The sequence below is a fragment of the Pleurodeles waltl genome, chromosome 10, assembly GCF_031143425.1.
Source record: "Pleurodeles waltl isolate 20211129_DDA chromosome 10, aPleWal1.hap1.20221129, whole genome shotgun sequence".
Classification (NCBI taxonomy): domain Eukaryota; kingdom Metazoa; phylum Chordata; class Amphibia; order Caudata; family Salamandridae; genus Pleurodeles; species Pleurodeles waltl.
Window position 1 is genome coordinate 101,923,909 of NC_090449.1, and position 20,921 is coordinate 101,944,829.

Below are 20,921 nucleotides of genomic sequence, written 5' to 3' on the forward strand. Positions count from 1 at the left end.
TGGTGCAAACAGTAGCTCAACCCCCACTTGAAACAACTGACCTGTGACATCTAATTAAACATCGTAATGGCCAATCATAGATATCTCTTTAGTGCAGAAAGCCTAGAAGAAGGCCTGCAAAGCAGATCTATGCTCCTGGTGGCAAACATTTTAAGTTTTGAAGGGGGCTTCCATTTTATTTCCACTGGCGTTCGGCTTGTGACCATTGGTTGTTGTAAATACTGGCATTTCAGAGACAGTAATGTGTACTCACCTTGACTTCATACAAGGGCTTGTACTACGACCGTGTCTCACAAGTGATAGGTTGAGCGTGTTACTGTGCTCAAGTGAAGGGATGATATGTCACAGATCTTGGGTGCTTTCGTATTCTATTTAATTGAGTTCTTCTACAGTTTTTTATGAGCAGACTATATATTTGTTTTTTTTTGTTCTCACAGTTTTACATAGGGTGAACTCAGCCCACATGCGTTGCAGGTCTTTACATGAGCACCAGGTTACATTACACAAGGTAGTTCATGCTTTTAGGCACAGGGAGATTAAGTGATTTTCCCAGAATCGCAGGAAGGTCAGCAGACATCAGGAATTGAACCCGGTCCCTCACTTTCATAGTCGGCAGCTCTACTCATTGTCCTTTTTGTGTACCAAGGCGCTATGGGTTATGATGATCACATCAGTGCTTTAAATGGTACTCTCTATTGGGAGTACCTATTTGCTCCTGAGAAGTGCTGGCACTCTCCTGTTTAATGTTTTGTAACAGAGCTGAAAGGTGCAGATACACTCACCTGAGAGTGCTGAAACAGTTAAGTATGTGCCCTGTTAGGATCAGGGCGTTTTCTTGCAGGATGGAATGTGCTTTTATATAAAGGCTTCATAGGTAAGGTTTCCACACTCCAGCGGCTGGTCGAGTGCACAGTGGAGTCCTCTGGTTGCAACCATGACGGTCCTAAGCTTTCTTCTACAAAGCATGAGCACCAGCTCTCTGCTGTGCTTGGTCACTTGTTTAGTACTTTTATTTTATTTTTGGAATGACTCTAAAAAGTCAGTGCTCAAAATGCCCCCGGGACCAGCCCCGCTGCCTTTCATTGGTAACCTCAACCTGGTGGACCTCAAAAACTTGCACAAATCACTAATGGAGGTAAGAGTCACGTGGGGGGGGAGGGGAGGGAGTCAGGGCACCTAGTATTAATTATTTTTCTTCACCTGCGCTAAATATTAGCTAAACTCGAACCATCACAGTGAACGCTCTTTCAAACTTATTTAACAAAAATTGCACTGTTTACTGCATCTTTGTGCCTATGTATGTTTAAGTCTGGATAGTGTTTTAACTGCTTTCTTCACTAGGGTGTACATGTTGTCAAACTATCGAAAAACAGAGACAATAAATATTGGAAATGTGTATTCTAGTCACGTGATATACTTATCTGCTGTCTAAGCCACTCTAGTAAAACAAAACAAAAAAAAATCTTCATACAGAGGAAATAATATTTTAAAGCCTCGGTATTATTTTATGTTCATTGCCTTTGACCTGGTGCTCAATCAACATATATTAGCATGGATTGTTCCCAAGGATGACATATTCTTTGTGAATTGCAATAACAGCTAGTGCAATTTGCATAAGATTTGTTTTTATCAGAGATGACTCAGGTGTCTGAATTAATAAGAAATTTGTTTGCCTTTCATCCCCTCAATCCAAGCTGCATGGTACTCTGGGCATGGCATAATCGCATGCGATTTTATTGTTGAGGTAAACTCACTCCAAGTACTGTGCGATTAAAAGTTAAATCCCGTGGAATGGGGGCTACCGTGTGGGGTCGGTCTTTCCATGTCGCGGGGAGATGTTTCGATTCTGTGGTATTTAATGCATCCATCTACCGCCTGAGCAGGTGGTCAGTACAGGTAGTCTGCTGGGTAGGGTGAGGGAGCAGGAGGAGAGCTGGAAGGGCAGAGAGGGCGTTTTCGGGCAGAGGGGACTGTTGTGCCCCCTTCAGAAAAAAACAACGTGAATGAGACTTGGCTGCTTCTGCATCCACAGCCTTATGTGATTTTACCATTTCTAATTACCACTCTGTTAAACCAGATCTGGATCTCCCACACCCTGAAAAAACGGGTGTGGAAAAATTCCCCATAGAATCTGGCGGGGACTAATTCCAGGAAGTGATCTACTCTGCTTGACTCCAGATTCCAAATTTACTTCATCTTGGTTCATAATAACCATAAAATCATACATGTAAAATAAGCAGCAGAGTTTCTAAGTCACAACCAGTTCATAAAGTGCATTCTAGAGTATCATTTGCCCAGAGTTTGGAAATCTGGGTTAAGAGTTTCTAGGGGTAGGTTTCCGGTGCTTGGTTATAAAGTACTTGTGTTGAGGGGCAGTAAGGCCTCCTTAAAAAATTTGAAACATATTCAAGCGAGACTGAAAGTATTAGCCTGACATGGTTTAAAAGATAGAAAAGTTAATCTAACTTGTTTAAAAACCTCGCTTCTTGTCATACATTGAATGAATCCAGTCATGAACTGAGGGTGGTCTTCTTTCACACTGAAGGTCGTGGAAATGTGCATGCACATGTTCTGGGTTCAGCCAATGTGGCCAAATCTAAGCTGCATTAATTCCCTCCTATAGTATTTCGAACAAGTCTGCCACATATTTTTTGGAGCATATTTCTTATAGATATTTATCACCAACCAAGCATGACTTCTCTTTGGAATACTTGTTTATCGTTTTAGAACAGTGCTTCCCAACCTGTGGTCCGGGGACCCCTGGGGGTCCGCGAAGCCTTCTCAGGGGGTCTGCGACTGCTCAGAAAATGAAATAATATTAACATTTTAGGTCCCCAATGACTCATGGGGGGGTCCCCAGATTCCAATAATGATTCAGTGGTGGTGCCCGGGTTCCAGTAATGATAAAATGGGGGTCCACAGAAGTCAAAAGGTTGGGAACCACTGTTTTAGAACAATAATTTGTTAATCTTAAAGACGAAACGATGGAGGGATTTCCCATAGATCATGTACCTGTGGGGCCTCTAGTGCAGACTAGTGTAATCTTAAGGATTTTGGGGTCCCGGGCAAGAAATATTTTTGGGGCACCTGATTGCAATAAATTAGAATTTTAGTGGGCATTATTTTTATAATTCAAGTCCAGTGATGCTAAACACGAATGAGTTTTACGTTAAGGGTCGAGGTGCAGAAATACACAGAAGTGAGCTCGAGTGAAATTTCACTATCTCAGGGGCCATTTAGAAGATGGGGGCCCTAGGCAATTATCCACTTTGCCCATGCTTCAAAATATCTATGCAGATGTCAAATAAAGTCGTCATAGGTTTTGGCGGGAGCCACCTTCTGAATTCATCTCTGCCAAATGTGTGCTTTTAAGGAAGATCCTTCGGCACTCTAGCTTGTAGCTGCATGCCGGAAGCTCACCTTTACAGCCAGTTGTTGGTAATTCAGGCCACATTCCGTTCACACTTGGGCTTAAGAGGTGTGCTTAGAAAGTTCAAAAAGATGTTGGTAGTTGCTACAATGCCTTGTTTGACAGGCTTTGCCGAGATTTTCTGGAAAGATTTAAAGGCCGTCTATCATGATTGATGTTAGTTTGGCCTTTACAACTCCTAGCACAGGTAGCAGAAAGTGATTTTTATAGTTCATAATAAGGTGTTGAATGCGAAGCATAGCGATGCTACTTTTGATTTTAACAAGTCTTGCAGTTGTCACTAGCCTTCTCCTGCTTCAAGCCATATTCCCAGACATTTGCATTGGGATAACGTTTCTACTGTTTCTTGTCATGTGCCCAGTTTGCTGATCTGTCTGTTGAAGACCACTATTGCGGTGTTATTTGACAGACAAATATTTCTGCCTGCGAATAAAGTGCCAGGACATTTAAAAGCTTCAGTAGCGGGCCCCTGCATGATTTAATAGGACAACATTGTCAGCGTATAGAAGAGAGACAATGGGTCAGGCCAATGTGAGGCAGGGCGTCCTAGTAGCATCTAATTTGCAGGGCAGATCGATGATGTCCGAATTGACCAGCAGTGGCGCTGGCACGCATCCTTGTTTCAATCCAGCTCCTTGTAGATCTTTGAAGTGAGAGATTGATTTGTTCCTAACTGAACCCTCAGACAGGCTGCTGAGTCAATGAGTTAGACGTCTAAAAGAAGATGCTCTGGGATTTTTCAGCCAGGTCATTTTTCACATTGATGTTCTCTGTTAACTTGGTAAAAAATCAGTGAAGCCTGTATTTAAAGGTAATTGTGTGGCTCTTGTTTTACCAATCAGAATGGCAAGAGTGACAAGATTGTAGGTACTGCTCACTGAGGTGCAAAATCCTGATTGATTGAAGGGGATTAATTTGCTGGCCCAGGCCTCAGGATCTTTCAACAGCAGACCAGCAAATATTTTTAATTCAACATCCAAGAGTGCTAGGAGCCTATGCCACCTCAAGTCCGAAGTGAAGTCTTTCTTGTAAGTCGGTTCTAATATCAAACAACACCATGAGTCTGGGATCGCCATAGTTCCAAGGTAATGTGGGAATACGGTGGGGAGAGTTGGGATCCAGAAGTTTTTTTCATACTTAAACAGGGCAGCTTGTAGGCCATTTAATCATGGTGGTCCATTTGTTCTGCTTTTTGTGATGATTTCTTTTATTTGTTTGGGTGTTCATACCACTGTTTAGCAAAACGCTCTGTGGCTGGTAGACTGGTGTGGCCTTCCTGTTGGAACAGACATCTTCCATAAAAGGTGGCAATTTGATGTGCATTCGATCCAGGCATAGTGTGGGACATTATTGCCATGGGGTTCTGTTTGATATTTTTAGCTGATGTCAATAGCTGCTGTGTATATTGCAAGAGATTCTAATAAGGTTTTCTTGATGTCAAATTAATTTGACTGGAAGTCTAGAGCTTTAACTATTGAGTCTAAGGTGAGGAACAATCATTATCAAATGGTGAGGGATTTTTCTTCTGGGGAAGGTGGTGGCTACGGAATTTCAATGAGGCCAACAACTCCCTGGACAGCTCCCAGTCTGGCTTCCGCGGCAACCACAGCTTACAGACAGCTCTCCTGGTAGCCACCGATGACATACAATTACTCCTAGACCACGCCACACCGCAGCGCTCATACTCCTCGACCTTTCAGCAACCTTCGACATGGTCTCCCACAGCACTCTACACACCAGACTCCATGACATAGGAATCTGTGGAAGAGCACTGGAATGGATCCACTCCTTCCTCTCCAGGAGGACGCAGAGGGTCAGACTCCCGCCCTAAACATCCAGACACACTGGAGTCAACTGTGGAGCCTCCCAAGGATCCTCACTGAGTCCCACACTGTTCAACGTATACATGGCACCTCTCGCAGCCATCATCAGATGCCAGGGTATGAACATTGTGTCATATACCGATGACACACAACTCATAATTTCCCTCACCGAAGACCTGGACACAGCCAAAAGGCTGGAATGGAAGACGTTGCCACCTGGCTGAGAGAAAGCTGCCTGAAGCTCAACTCCGACAAGACTGAGCTCATCATCTTCGGAAACGCCACCTCAGCTTGGGATGACTCTTGGGTACCCACATCCCTCAGCGCCCTCCCCTGCCCCTACTGAGCATGCCCGCAACCTAGGCATTATCCTCGTCTCCTCCCTATCCATGACCCGCCAGGTAAACTCAGTCGCCTCCTCCTGCTGGCACACACTCTGCAAACTTTGGAAGATCTTCAGATGGATTCCAGCAGACTGTTGCAAGACAGTCACCCACCCCTTAGTCATAAGCAAGCTCGACTACGGCAACGCCCTCTATGCCGGCACCTCGACTAGAAACATCAAAAAACTACAACTCATCCAGAACGCCACCGCCGCCAGACTCATCCAGAACCTCCCATGCCGAGAACACACCACCCAACACCTGAGGACCCACCTCTGGCTCTTGGTCGAGAAACGAGTCACTTTCAAGCTACTCACCCACACGTACAAGGCCATACACAATGCAGGACCAGCCTACCTGAACCACTGCGTCTCCTTCCACACCTCAGCCAGATCGCTCCGCCCAGATGGCCCTTGCCACCAACCCTCTCACCAGCAAAACCACCACTTGAGGACGATCCTTCACCTACATCGCAGCAAATAGCTGGAACAACCTCCCCCTGGACTTCAGACAAAACCCGTCACCACCTTCAGGAAGAACCTCAAGATGCGGCTCTTCGGATGAGGGCCCCCCCAGCCTTGAGACCGACCCGGGTGAGTAGCCGTGCTTTACAAAACCTGATTGATTGACTGATTAGTGCTCTGTTTGAGAAAGCAATCTGTTTTACTGTCATTGCCATTTGTTTTCAGCAAGAGCTTGTTATCAATGAATTGCCGGGTTCTTTTTCAGAACTGGTGAAGTGGTCACAGGAGGGGCCTCATTCTTTGGAGTAAAAAGAGAATGTATTTCTGCTTTTCCCATTATTTTCCTGAACCTCGATTTGATAAAAGTTGATTGCTGGGTCACTCTATTTGATTGGAAGGTGGTGACGTTTCTCTGTTGTGAAAGGAGACCACCCTCAGTTCATGACTGGAAGTTTTATTTAGTTGGATACAAGTAATGAGGTCTCTTATCTGTGACTTTGTCCTGGTACGAGTTCTTATTGAGGTTAGTTTCTTCTGAGAAATGTCATTTTTGTTGACCCCTATTTGTTAAAATTTGAGTGTTCGGGAAGTTGAAGCACGCATCATGAGTGAATGGCGAGTTGTAAAAATATCAATATGAGATGTTTTTTTGGACCCTTAAGCGTTTTTATTGTTGCCTGAAAATTGCTGGAGTCAAGGAACGCTGCAGCAGGTGCTTTTAAATCATAATATACTTGCAAACATGGCGCCCCCACCCGAAATCAGCACACGGTGCGACGCCCGAGAGTCGGCCCTGGTGAGCAGTGAAATAGATACAAGCGGATACTTTAAACAGTGCTCCAAAGCTCAAATCGGGCAGCATGGGACTCGAGGTAATTGGGCAATTGTTTTCTAATAACGATGACGAGGCTTCTAGTCACAAATCGTCGCGGGGGACGCCTGCCCAGAGTCCAGAAAAAAACCGAAAAGGTAAGTGCATTTAATATTTTCACATTGGTTGCCCAGACAAACTATTATTCCATATGACTGTCTTTCCTTAAAGCACCTCAATTGTGAGAGGATTTTATATATCGTTTGTATTTTATAGCGCCCCGTTTGTCCTTCTTGGCAGTACAGATGCTATGCTTGCTGATTGCTAATGATAACTGGAAATCGTTCAATGAGCTTTGGGTTGCGCTGCAAGGAATTTACCTCTTTTTTCTCCTTTTAGGGTCGAGCCTGCGTCGCATGCGCTCGCGCATGCGTATCGCAGTGAGACGCTTTAGTTATCAGAAAAGGGATCGGAGCCCTGTCGACGTCACGTCAGTGTGTTTCATTGGTTCGACTAAGCTTGCCTAATAAAATCTGCTTGCTTTCATTAGTGGAAGGCACGCATACGTCACGCCTTTTCCGGTGGCAAGCCCTCCTCGAGCGCATCGACCAAGTACAGAAAACATGCGAGGCTCGCTGTTTTCTGTCGGATCGTGCACTACTTTTTCTCTATTTTATGAGCACGATTTCGCTTGGCAGAAGTCGAGCGCTTTACACAGTTAATTTCACTTTTTCGGTTTAGGTACATAAAAGCACTTTTGCCGATAGATGAAAAGTCGGGTTAGGAGTTTACAACGCGATCAGCTCTAACATGAGCAAACGCGAGACCCGTTGCATTGCAAATGCTTGTTCAGCTTAGTTCTTCATGTGGTTATTGCTGTTAATGGTGTTTGAAATGAAGGCTGTGCGGCAGCTGGTCTTGTTTAGTTTGCGAGCCTCCTGTGGAGTTCTGCAGCCCGGGTCACAAACCGCACTGAGACTGCCCGCCATGCTCAGCCCGTCTAGGTAGGCCCCTATCTGCCCCTGTCAGTGCTCTGCCGTATCTCGCCTCACCTTCACCAGCCACCCCATCCCAGAGCTCACCGGTAACCTTCTGCGCTGCAGGGTCACGCGGAGGGAGAGCGGTCCAGGGACTGAGGAGCACGGCGCATCGGGGCCTCCACTGGGTTAGGCTTCCAGGGCCCGGCGCAAGCTCCTCAGTCGCTCCAGCTCTCCTGAATCTCCTGCCAGCCGGCTCGACTGGCGTTCAACGGGTTTGACACACCCCCTTTAAAAAAAAATGTGCACCCCTATTATTGTCGTCCTTAAAATCACCTTTTAAAATCTACTCCCTCGAGGGAGTATAGTTTCCGTTTGATCGTTGATCACACTGCACAGATTCTTGTAGCTTGTTTGTCCAACTCTCACAGCCTAGCGGAAGTGTATTGTACATTACAAATCTGTTAGGTAAGTGTCTCTCTATGAGGGTATTTTAGATTATGAATGGCAGACGTTTACAATATATGGAAAGCGCCTGCAGTTCTTAAACTTAGAGTGCTCTCTTGAAGTTACTGCTGATTTGGGAGCACAGCAAGGTAAACATTGATTTGCACGAATAGTGAAACAGTACGTTTTCCTGACACATGGGTAATCCCCCTTCCCATTTCATTTGTCCCTGTAAGGATGTTTTTCAAGTTATTCATTACATTGCTCCCGAGTCCACGAGTTTGTGTTATTAACTCCATTTGGGCAAAATGATCACCTCCTTAAAGCCTGCATCCAGCAATCAAGTCGTGAAAGGTGACAAGGTAACTTTCGCAACATGGAAGAAGCTGTCTTGCATTACCTCTGCCGCACTTTAGTGACTTTTGATTTAATTGAGGTAGAAGAAATTACTTCTGTTGAACTGTGAAAGTCAGGAAGCAGATGAGTGATAAATTCATAATTCCACTGAAAATGCCGGGGCGGTAGGATAAAATAATTTCTGTTGTCTTAACTAGATGTACATCTCATTTGGTGACATCTATCAATCCCTAAACGCAAACAACTTCTCTCAAAATGATAAGTATTTTAATTCAATACATCCTAAGCGATCTGATTAACAGGCCAGCATAACCTTTATAGAGTGACTTCTTCTTTTTCGTTTTTGTTTTCTCTGCACTGCTTCAGTCTCGCATTTCTGACTTTCAGTGTTATTCATCACTGGATCTCGTTACGTGTTCATGTTAAATTCCTTTAACACTAAGGTCCTGCATTTTCCTTATCATTGCCTATCTCACCAACTGACCCTATTCACTGTCTACCGACACCCTGATGTTATCCACCTCAGCGAGAACCTTAGGCTTCTTTTCAGCCCATGCATGAAAATGCAATCCTTCATACCCAGGCAAAAAAATCTAATATTAAACATAGACAAGATGCACACAAATGTCCTACCCAAACCAGCTAAATGAGAAGTACTTACCAGAGTGGACATGTGCAAAAGTCTATTAGTGGGTGTTAGAAATGGGGTTTCTGGTTGGCTAGGGTATGCACCTCAGCCAGGCAGAACTTACCCAATCTAGTCAGGGCAAGGGAGTTACACGTCCAAGATAACCCCTGCTCACCCCCTTGGTAGCTTGGCACGAGCAGTCAGGCTTAACCTGGAGGCAATGTGTAAAGCATTTGCACAACACACACAACACACGTGACGCAATATCCCCACCACAAAGGAAACACAACACCAGATTATATGAAAATATACTGTATTGTACACAACACAATTATCAGACCAAACATCACATATCAGTACTATCCTGCTACCTTAGCAGTTTTCAGAACGTTACACATTAGTTACTCTGCAAACTAGCAGTAGTCACACATAACACACAGGTTACTCAGTATTCTGCAACATAAGCAGTAGTCAGGAAAACACATATTACATCACAGCACTTGTCATAAGAATATCATAAAATGCCCATAGTAGGAACATTAGAAAAGATATGGCAAGTTAGAAAAACATATTAGCAAGCATGTACATAAAAGGAACATTTGCATACACATATGTAAAAACATCAAACGCAGGTAGGTAATATATGAATCAAACAAAAGTCTGTAGAAAGAACTTTGGATTGCAACTCTATTGGTCCTTTAAACAGTACCTGGTTGGATGAAGGCACCTCCAGTGCCTAGAAGGCGAACAATGGGGCCCCCGGCGCTCCTATACGCAAAACGGGGGCCTCCCTTATACTCTGGGGTCAGAGGAGGGCGACATGCACCTCCTCTCTTTTATAGACAGGCCCCTCTGGGAACCATGATTACTGGGGGCCCCCAGGGCCTCAACCGGCCCTCACGAGGGGGGCCAAAGACAGCAAAAACAACTTAGGGCAGGAGGGGGGCACCACGCACCCCCTCCGGTTTAATGACAGGTCCCTCCCGGGAGCTTGCGATCTCTGTAACCCACAATAATGCCCGTTTTACCTAACAGCAAAAAAGGAGCATCCTGCTCCTAACGCAGAGGCCAGGGGGAAGGGGTCACTCCCCGCACCTTCCCCTGGTCCTGCCGTGAAGCCACAAGAAGATCGGACCCCTCCTGGGGCCTGAGCAGACACTCGCCTGCACCCGATGCGGTGCACAAGTGTTCTTCCAGCTTCCCGGGCCGCTGCGGTGATCTTATTTAAAGGGGCACAATGCAGCAAGGAGCCTACGAGCTCCCAAGGCTCCATAAGCGCGCTGCAATCAGCGCTATGGCAGCCGCAACCACGGAGAAGCACCCCTCATGAAGAAATGGATGCAGGGGTCAGGGGCCACAGCATCCTGCCTCTGGGGAGCAGAATCTTAAGACAAGATCCTCAGGTGGAGGGCCCAGCTACAGGCCAGCCCAAGGGAAAGGCAGCAAGTGGCAAGTCCTTCACAGTGACCAGGCAGGTCACAGGTCAGCACAGCAGCAGCAGTCCATGGCGGTTCCTGGTGAGTCCTTACAGCCTTTGGTGTCCAGTTCCAAGATGATTCCAAGAGTCTCCAAATTGTGGGGAAAATTCCCCTGTACTTATAGTCAGTTCTTACAGTGTTTTACAATGGTAGGGAGAGGAGGTTCCAGCCAGTTACAACTGGTTCTGGGAGTGCCCCCTCTCTCCTTTCAGCACAGGCTCCAAACATCAGTGGGGGGTTAACAACCCTATTGTGTGAGGCCAGGGCACAGTCTTTACAAATGCAGGTGTGCCCGCCTCTCCCTTCTCTCAGCCCAGGAAGACTATTCAGTATGCATATGCACCTCTGTGACACCTCCACCCTCCCTGTGTACAGGCTGTCTGAAAAGTATGCACAAAGCCCCAACTGTCACTCTGCACAGACGTGGATTGGAGTCAAGCTGCAAAACACCAGAGTCATAAGCACAGATAAATGCGCACTTTCTAGAAGTGGCATTTCTGTGATAGTAATAAAAATACGCCCACACCAGTAAGCAGTATTTATTATCACCATCACAACCATACCAAACACGCCTACGCTACCCCTCATAGATCAGACAATACCCCTTACACATAAGACAGGGCCTTTCTAATGCAATCCTATGAGAAGGCAGCACTCACAGCAGTGAGACACCAGTTAGGCTGTTTGTCACTACCAGGACAGGCCATGCAATATGGCACATGTCCTGTCTTTCTACATACATGGCACCCTGCCCATAAGGTAAGCTAGGGCGTACCTTAGGGGTGACTTACATGTAGTAAAATGGGAGTCCTGGGCCTGGCAAGTAAGTTTAGATGCCAGGTCCCTGTGGCAGAAAACTGCGCACACAGGCCCTGCGCTACCAGGCCTGAGACAGGTTTAAAAGTCTACTTCAGTGGGTGGCGCAAGCAGCGCTGCAGGCCCACTAGTAGTATTTAATTTACAGACCCTGGGTATAGAGATACCACTGTACAAGGGACTTATAGGTAAATTAAATATGCCAATTAGGTATAAGCCAATCATACCAACTTTAGATGGGAGAGCACCTGCACTTTAGCACTGGTCAGAAGTGATGAAGTGCTCAGAGTCCTAGAGCCAACAGCGAGAGGTCAGAAAAACCAGGAGGAAGGAGGCAAAAAGACTGGGGATGACCCTGCGTAAGGCAAAAAGTCCAACAGTGGGTGACCCTTAATATGCTTTTCACCTGCTCTCCAAGGTACTTCATTTTGCATTTAGAACCTTTCACACTTTTTTTAAAGAATTCCACACACTCTTCCTATCACCACCATTCTGGCTGACTGCCAGAAACAGGGCCATGTGCATGCTATTGAAAACCACCTACTTATGTGACATCCTTTCTTTTGACTCTAACATGGTACCTAAGATTAGCTTGCCATGATCACTTACTTGCATCCAAAACACCCTTTGACACTTCCAAATCTTTGTCCTTTCACCTCTTGACCTGATACAATGGAACTTCATACCACAAATGTGACCTGGTACAGTGGAACTTCATACCATCGGGCATTTGTGCAAGCCTCTCCCTCCAGGTGTTAAACCATTATTCAAACACTATCTCTGCCTCCTACAAGGAGGTGAGTGGTTATTGCCCAACTCACTTTAATCCAATAAGTATAATCGATCTTGCATGTCTCATATATAGGTGTGTACTAAAAGTGTGTCTGTTTTCACCAATGCTATCCCTTCAATTGACTCAAAAATTCCAAACCATGGCTGGTAACCTTGGTTAAGTGGTACCCACCTTGCTTGCAACATAGTGTGCAAACAGCTTTAGTTGTGTTTCCTGTCTATAACGTTTATGTTTCTATTGTTCCAGTTGCTATATAAATAAATAAACCAACAAATAAATAAATAAAATAGATGTGAACTGAAATAGCTTTTTCCTCTTTGCATATAATTTAGACTGTTGCCTCAATTATATGTTTTCACCTTTTACAAATTACCCAAAAACATAATGTCTGCTAATCCAGTACTGATGTCATGACATGATTTCTGCTGGAATTCCCATTTCGAGACTTTTGTTGTTACACACTATTACATCCTACTTGGCTAAAAGAGATTGTAATGTTGTTTTTCATAAACTAGAAGTTGGTGCATACATAGCCTCTTAAAGTTGAATATCTCCAAGCGTTAACCATCTAACTTCTTGCTTGAATTAAACTGGTAGGTTACTCAGAGAACAAGAGTGTTCTGAGGCAGCTACAACATTCCTGTTTTTTTAATTGCGCATAAAAGAAAACATAGAAACAACCATCAATCTTATCATCAAAATATTCTGTCCTAAATGCTACAAGCTTACCACAACTATAAAACATATGACATAAGTCTGCCCTTGTACTATCATATCGTGGATGTGATGCCAAGGGTACTCCCTCATTTAGGTATTTTAGGGGGTGTAATATAAATTAAATTGCATCTTGCAATGCTGGGCCTGTGATGCACCAGAAAGCAATACCAATTGGCCCATTTCCAAAGAAGCTAAAAATGATGTTTCAGTAGAGCCAATCTGTCGACTCCGGTTCTCAGCTTGTTTCCTCAAATCGTCTTGCATAGATTCCATGAGAAGCTGATGAAGATTACTTATGTTGCAGTCTGTTAGGCTCTCTAGCAGCTCTATCACTGGGACATTCTCCCCACAGAGCCTCCCCTGGAAACTGTCATAAAAAATCTCTAATCTAAAGAAATTCGAAAAAATTCGTGCTCTCAAGAGAGAATTCCTCTTTGAGCTCGCTAAAAGATGTAGGGGGTCATTCCGACCTCGGCGGTCAAGGACCGCTGGGGCCGGGGATGCGGGAGCACCGCCAACAGGCTGGCGGTGCTCCTCAGGACATTCTGACCGCGGCGGTTCAGCCGCGGTCAGAACAGGAAAACCTGCGGTCTCCCGCCGGTTTTCCGCTGTCCTGCAGAATCCTCCATGGGGATTCTGACACCCCATACCGCCATCCTGTTCCTGGTGGGTCGCCCGCCAGGAACAGGATGGCGGTATGGGGTGTTGTGGGGCCCCTGGGTGCCCCTGCAGTGCCCATGCCAATGGCATGGGCACTGCAGGGGCCCCCGTAAGAGGGCCCCACTTTGTATTTCAGTGTCTGCTTTGCAGACACTGAAATACGCGACGGGTGCCACTGCACCCGTCGCACATACCCACTCCGCCGGCTCCATTCGGAGCCGGCTTCCTCGTGGGAGGGGTTTCCCGCTGGGCTGGCAGGCGGCCTTCTGGCGGTCGCCCGCCAGCCCAGCGGGAAAGCCAGAATGGCCTCCGCGGTCTTTCGACCGCGGAGCGGCCATATGGCGGCTCCCTCCAGGCGGGCGGCGACCGCCGCCCGCGGGGGTCAGAATGACCCCCTTAATATGTCTATCGACAAAGAAATCAACATTTTTTGAGCGCCTCCTTGGGCCCATTATTGCAATAATTATCATGAAAAATCTCGAGAATAATTGGAGTATTCCACAGCGGCGTGTAATAACTGAGCCCACCAATTCCTATTCTGCGCTTTATCTACAGCCATAATTTAAGCATCCCTTACTGTTTTAAATTTGAGTTTTTTAAAGTAGCTTGGATCCACTATTCTCAGCAAAGCAGCTTCTGCTGCACCGCCCCAAAACATGCTATAAATTGACGGGGGAACTTCCCCAAACACATTTCCAGAGTAATCTGGTATAATTAATGTTTGGAAACCTTGTAAGGTGGCAGCCCAATAAGAATATCTGAAGTTAGGGACAGCCCATCTGCCCCTTTTCCTTGGTAACACTAAGGGTCAGATTTAAAAGCCCCTTGCGCCTCCTTGCGCCATATTGCATAATATTTATTACGCTAATGTAGCCCAAAGAGGCCAAAATCGCTGCTCCAAATTTACAAACATCACACAATGCACGCATTGCACCACTTTGTAGCCCTTTGGACTACATTATGACTGCGCCAGACATAATGTATGCAAAGGGGATCTGAAAAAACGACGCAAAGAAATCTAACAGATTTCTTTGCGTAATTTGTTTCACCACTTTTAAAGCTTGCTCATAGCAGGCATTAAAAGGAGGCACACCATTATTTATAATGGGCCTCAATGGGCTTTGCAGGATTAGCATCAACATTTTTTACGCTAATCCTGCAAAGCTCCGAACTAACGTCAAAACGTTTGATGTCAGTTCCCCTAACTACTGGCATGGTGCACTATATCTTAGATAGGACGCACACATGGTGGCATTGGGTGGAGTTAAGCGGTGCAAGAAAGTGGTGCTGCACTAACTGCAGCGCCACTTTTCTTAAATCAGGCCCTAAATACTTAAAAGCTATATGAGCTTTAGCAAATGACCATATAAAACTACTAACTATCTCTTCCATATGTTTAAACCAGATTTGTTCAAATTACAATGGGATGTCCCAAAGAAGTACAAAAGCCTAGGGAGGAAGAGCATTTGAATGACATTGCATCACCCTACTATAGAAAAATGCAAGTTATTTATGTGCTGTCATTTTCTCTTATTCTTAACTAACACCGGGGCCAAATTATTTCCCCCTAAGGTATCCAGGTTGACTGTTATCTTAACCCCCAGGTATTTAACTTGCTCGGTCTTCTGTTCATCTTCCATATATGTCCATTCATTGGTCAAAATCTGACTCTGGGTCTTATTTAAAAGCTAGCCGACACCTTGCCAAATCGTTCAGTTTCCTTCTCAATCTCTATTAAGGTTGTCTCAGGGTCTGATGTTACTAATGCAATGTCATCCACATATGCTAGTGTCTTGGTACCCACCCCATGCATCTCATTTTGGGCAATTATCTTATTATTTATCAACATTCTTATTATTGGATCAATATATAGGGCAAAGACCAGAGGTGAACCTGGACACCCCTGCCTTGTTCCTTTTGTGATTGGAATGACTTCTGATTCCAACTCCGTAATTTGTAATCTTGTGGTAGGATTCTTATATAAAGCCTGAATAGCCCCATTAAAGCCAGGGTCTATGTTGTTCCTCCTAAGCACCGCCCATTAATATACCCAATTCACCCGATCAAAAGCTTTTTCAGCACCCAGTAAAATCAGAGACATGGGAGCCCTGGAAACCTCCATTGCATCAAACAGTGCTATTGCCTGTCTAACATGATCAGTAGTTCCCGCCCCTGGGATGGACCCATGCTGCCAGGGAAAAAGCAGTTTGCTTATCACATTACTCAACCTGGTGGCAAAAACCTTCGCATAAAGCTTAGCGTCCCCATTAGTTAGGGAAATAGGCCTATAAGACCCAGGTTTGGTTGGGTCCTTCTCTTTTTTAGAAAAAGACAATAATATTTGCTGTTAACCAAGATGCCAGAGCTTGGTATCCACCCTGAACAGCCTTAAACTATTCAAAAAGCTCCTCCCTTAATTCTGAAACAAAATACAGAAAAAATTCTAAAGGGATCTTGTCGGTCTTGCAGCCTTCCCATTGACCAGCGAATCCAAGCCTACCTCAATTTCGTCTAAGTCATTGGGGCCACAATCAGCTGCCTTTCATCTTTATCCAGCTGCCCTCCTCTGACACTACCCAGATATTGGTTTTATCTACTATATTGTCGTCCTGCTGATCTAGGTTCCGGTAAAAATCTCTGAACACCCTAAGTATTGCTGAATTTCCTTTTACCCACTATCTTGTGGGGAGACAAGATGGAGGCTGCGTGAGCGACTGTGTGTGAGTCCCCGTTCTCCCAGCTCTTATTAACGATCAAACTTATTGATTTGGATGGCGTTTCTTTTTTTGGAATGGAGGTCCATGTTTGTGCCTATGAAGTCTTTGGGTGAGAGTCATTACATAGGTGGTCCCATATTAATCTTTTTGAATTAGGGACTCTTGGAGGATCACTGGTGTTAGATATGGGGCCTCTGGTTGGCAGTCAGAATGCACTCTGTCCAAGCAGTCTGAGTAAGGGAGATACACACCTAGGATAACCCCTGCTCACCCCCTTGGTAGCTTGGCACAAGCGGTCAGACTTATCTTAAAAGCAATGTATAAAGTATTTGGATCATAATTTTGTGATAATATTACGCATGAGTAAATAGATATGTGGCTACTAAGTCACATTTTGTGAATATCTAACTGTCATCAATCCTGTACTTTTACCATCAAACATAGCTTTGTGAATCAGCTTATTAAGATATTTTTTTGTTCATGAGTAACTATGCATCTCACATTCCTCCAAATTTCTTTACATCCTTTCTTTCAGTTGATACCATAAAGAGGCATAAAAAGGAAAGAGTGGAATGTGAATTGTTTAATTTTTTCACCTTCCGATGGAAGCAAAAGTATGGGGGTCATTCCAACCCTGGCGGTCGGTGTTAAAGCGGCGGCCAACCCGCCAACAGGCAGGTGGATAAAAAAATGGAATTCTGACCCTGGCGGGAACCGCCAACAGAGACCGCCACTTTAACACTCCGACCGCCACGGCGGGACAAACAAACAGCGCGGCGGTCACCGCCAACAGGCAGGCGGGAGACAATGTACCGCCCAGCCTATCACAACCCACCAATCTGCCACCTTTTCCGGGGCGGGAGCCCCGCCGATAAAAACACGGCGGAAACAGACAGTACGAACGGAAAACGCTCACCTCTACACACTCCACGAGGAATCTGGACAGCATGGAACCCGATTTACACATCCTACCAGCTATTGTCTACCTGCTCCTCTACCAGGAGCACAAACGCCGCCGCAGGAGACAACGGTGAGTACTGCACCTACGACACAGGGGAGGGGGGAGGAGAAAAGATTACGGGCACACACATACGCGACACACCCACCCTCACCCTCACCCACAACTACATACACATCAATGCAGAGCAACAACTCAGAGTGACACCCCCCAACCCCCCCGGAAGAATGCAAAGACAAAATAAAATGTTCATGAATTGTGAAGTATATTGAACGGCTAAGTAAAAAAATATAACAAACAACTATAACTATATATACATATGTAAATTGTCTTGTCCAAATTGGGTATCAGGCATTGTACGTGGGCCAATGGGCCGAAACACATGGGCAAAGCCCACACAGGAGACCCGAATCCATTGGAGAGAACACTGCTGGGGCATCAGATATCAAAACTACAGGCACCTCAGGGGGAGGGGAAGGGGGGGCACCTCAGCCAGATGAGTCCACGACACCAGATCCACGAGGGGCCTCCATGGCTACTGTTCCATGCTGGGGAGTGCAAAGCCACAGTCTTACAAGTCTCTACAGTGGGTGGTTTGCCCACTGTTCAATCCTGGGGAGTTCAAAGCCACAGTCTCACAAGTCTCTACAGTGGGTGGATTGCCCACTGTACCATCCTGGGGAGTGCAAAGCCACAGTCTCACAAGTCTCTTCAGTGGGTGGGTTACCCACTGTACCATCCTGGGGAGTGCAAAGCCACAGTCTCACAAGTCCCTACAGTGGGTGGGTTGCCCACTGTACCATCCTGGGGAGTGCAAAGCCACAGTGTCACAAGTCTCTACAGTGGGTGGGTTGCCTACTGTACCATCCTGGGGAGTGCAAAGCCACAGTCTCACAAGTCTCTACAGTGGGTGGTTTGCCCACTGTACCATCCTGGGGAGTGCAAAGCCACAGTCTCACAAGTCTCTACAGTGGGTGGTTTGCCCACTGTCCCATCCTGGGGAGTGCAAAGCCACAGTCTATCAAGTGGATTACAGACTCCACTGGTTCTGGAGGAGGCATGGTGCCCAGAGTGCTTCGTGCAGCCCTGCCCGACACAGATCCGGCCCTGTCCCTTCTGCCAATGGGCCAGCGGTGCTTGAGATGAAGGGCCCAGCGGAGCGGTGCTTGAGATGAAGGGCCCAGCGCAGCGGTGCTTGAGATGAAGGGCCCAGCGCAGCGGTGCTTGAGACGGCGGTGCCCAGCGGAGCGGTGCTTGAGATGAAGGGCCCAGCGCAGTGGTGCTTGAGATGAAGGGCCCAGCGCAGCGGTGCTTGAGATGAAGGGCCCAGCGCAGCGGTGCTTGAGACGGCGGTGCCCAGCGGAGCGGTGCTTGAGATGAAGGGCCCAGCGGAGCGGTGCTTGAGATGAAGGGCCCAGCGGAGCGGTGCTTGAGATGAAGGGCCCAGCACAGCGGTGCTTGAGATGAAGGGCCCAGCACAGCGGTGCTTGAGATGAAGGGCCCAGCGCAGCGGTGCTTGAGATGAAGGGCCCAGCGGAGCGGTGCTTGAGATGAAGGGCCCAGCGGAGCGGTGCTTGAGATGAAGGGCACAGCGGAGCGGTGCTTGAGATGAAGGGCCCAGCGGAGCGGTGCTTGAGACGGCGGTGCCCAGCGGAGCGGTGCTTGAGATGAAGGGCCCAGCGGAGCGGTGCTTGAGATGAAGGGCCCAGCGGAGCGGTGCTTGAGACGGCGGTGCCCAACGGAGCGGTGCTTGAGATGAAGGGCCCAGCGGAGCGGTGCTTGAGATGAAGGGCCCAGCGCAGCGGTGCTTGAGACGGCGGTGCCCAGCGGAGCGGTGCTTGAGATGAAGGGCCCAGCGGAGCGGTGCTTGAGATGAAGGGCCCAGCGCAGCGGTGCTTGAGACGGCGGTGCCCAGCGGAGCGGTGCTTGAGATGAAGGGCCCAGCGGTGCTGTGCTTGAGATGAAGGGCACAGCGGAGCGGTGCTTGAGATGAAGGGCACAGCGGAGCGGTGCTTGAGACGGCGGTGCCCAGCGGAGCGGTGCTTGAGATGAAGGGCCCAGCGGAGCGGTGCTTGAGACGGCGGTGCCCTGTTCAGCGGTGCTTGTCTTGAAGGGCCCTGTTCAGCGGTTCTTGACACGGCGGTGCCCTGTTCAGCGGTGCTTGTCTTGAAGGGCCCTGTTCAGCGGTGCTTGTCTTGAAGGGCCCTGTTCAGCGGTGCTTGTCTTGAAGGGCCCTGTTTAGCGGTGCTTGTCTTGAAGGGCCCTGTTCAGCGGTTCTTGACACGGCGGTGCCCTGTTCAGCGGTGCTTGTCTTGAAGGGCCCTGTTCAGCGGTGCTTGTCTTGAAGGGCCCTGTTAAGTGGTGCTTGTCTTGAAGGGCCCTGTTCAGCGGTGCTTGTCTTGAAGGGCCCTGTTCAGCGGTTCTTGACATGTGTCTCCAGGGCACCAGATCCGGCCATGAGATGGAGTTCACTCGCCACCCGACATGTGGCAGCCGGGCCCTTCGTGCACATCTGTCTTCTCGCTTGCGGGGCCCTCCTGTGCTGGCGTCCCGGGCCCGTGGGTATCCTCCTTCACACCTGGAATGGGGCTGGTGGGGCCCTCCTGGGCAGCTCGCCTGCTGCCGGACTTGTCGGGGTGCTGCCCTTGCCACCCTTCCCTGCTCCTCTGTGGCCCTTTCCTCCCTTTGTCGGTGTGACAGGTGGCACCCCACTTCCTGACGGTGCCAGGGTAGTGCCATTGGAGCCTGCTGTCTCTGGCCTCTCGCGCCGGGCCTTGCCTTTCTTAGATTTTTTTACCAGGGGGTGGGCTGGCTGTCCCTTTACTGCTAGCTGAAGTAGCTGCCCTTGAAGGTGGTGGACTCCAAAATCCCTGGACTATTGTCCTTGTAGGTCCAGGGGATGTGGTGGCTGAGGTGCTGATTCGACTCTTAAGAGATGGAGTGGGTGGGTCAGGTGATGGAAAGAGGTTAATTTTGGAGAGGAAAACTTTTTTAGGAGCAGTGGGAAGGGTAGGTGCAGTGGGTATGGGAGTGGAGGAGGAGATGAAGGGCCCAGCGGAGCGGTGCTTGAGATGAAGGGCCCAGCGGAGCGGTGCTTGAGACGGCGGTGCCCAGCGGAGCGGTGCTTGAGTTGAAGGGCCCAGCGGAGCGGTGCTTGAGATGAAGGGCCCAGCGCAGCGGTGCTTGAGACGGCGGTGCCCAGCGGAGCGGTGCTTGAGATGAAGGGCCCAGCGGAGCGGTGCTTGAGATGAAGGGCCCAGCGCAGCGGTGCTTGAGACGGCGGTGCCCAGCGAAGCGGTGCTTGAAATGAAGGGCCCAGCGGAGCTGTGCTTGAGATGAAGGGCCCAGCGGAGCGGTGCTTGAGATGAAGGGCCCAGCGGAGCAGTGCTTGAGACGGCGGTGCCCAGCGGAGCGGTGCTTGAGATGAAGGGCCCAGCGGAGCGGTGCTTGAGACGGCGGTGC

General features: G+C 47.8%; 1 protein-coding gene across 1 annotated transcript in view; it reads left to right on the forward strand.

Moving 5' to 3' along the window:
- Positions 1–893: 893 nt before the first annotated feature.
- LOC138261160 (cytochrome P450 2K1-like) overlaps positions 894–20,921 on the forward strand; it is an 82,347-nt gene continuing 62,319 nt past the window's right edge. The window contains exon 1 of the mRNA XM_069209861.1: positions 894–1,135. Within this exon, the coding sequence (XP_069065962.1) occupies positions 935–1,135 (201 nt within the window). The 5' untranslated portion in view covers positions 894–934. The remainder of the gene's footprint in view (positions 1,136–20,921) is intronic.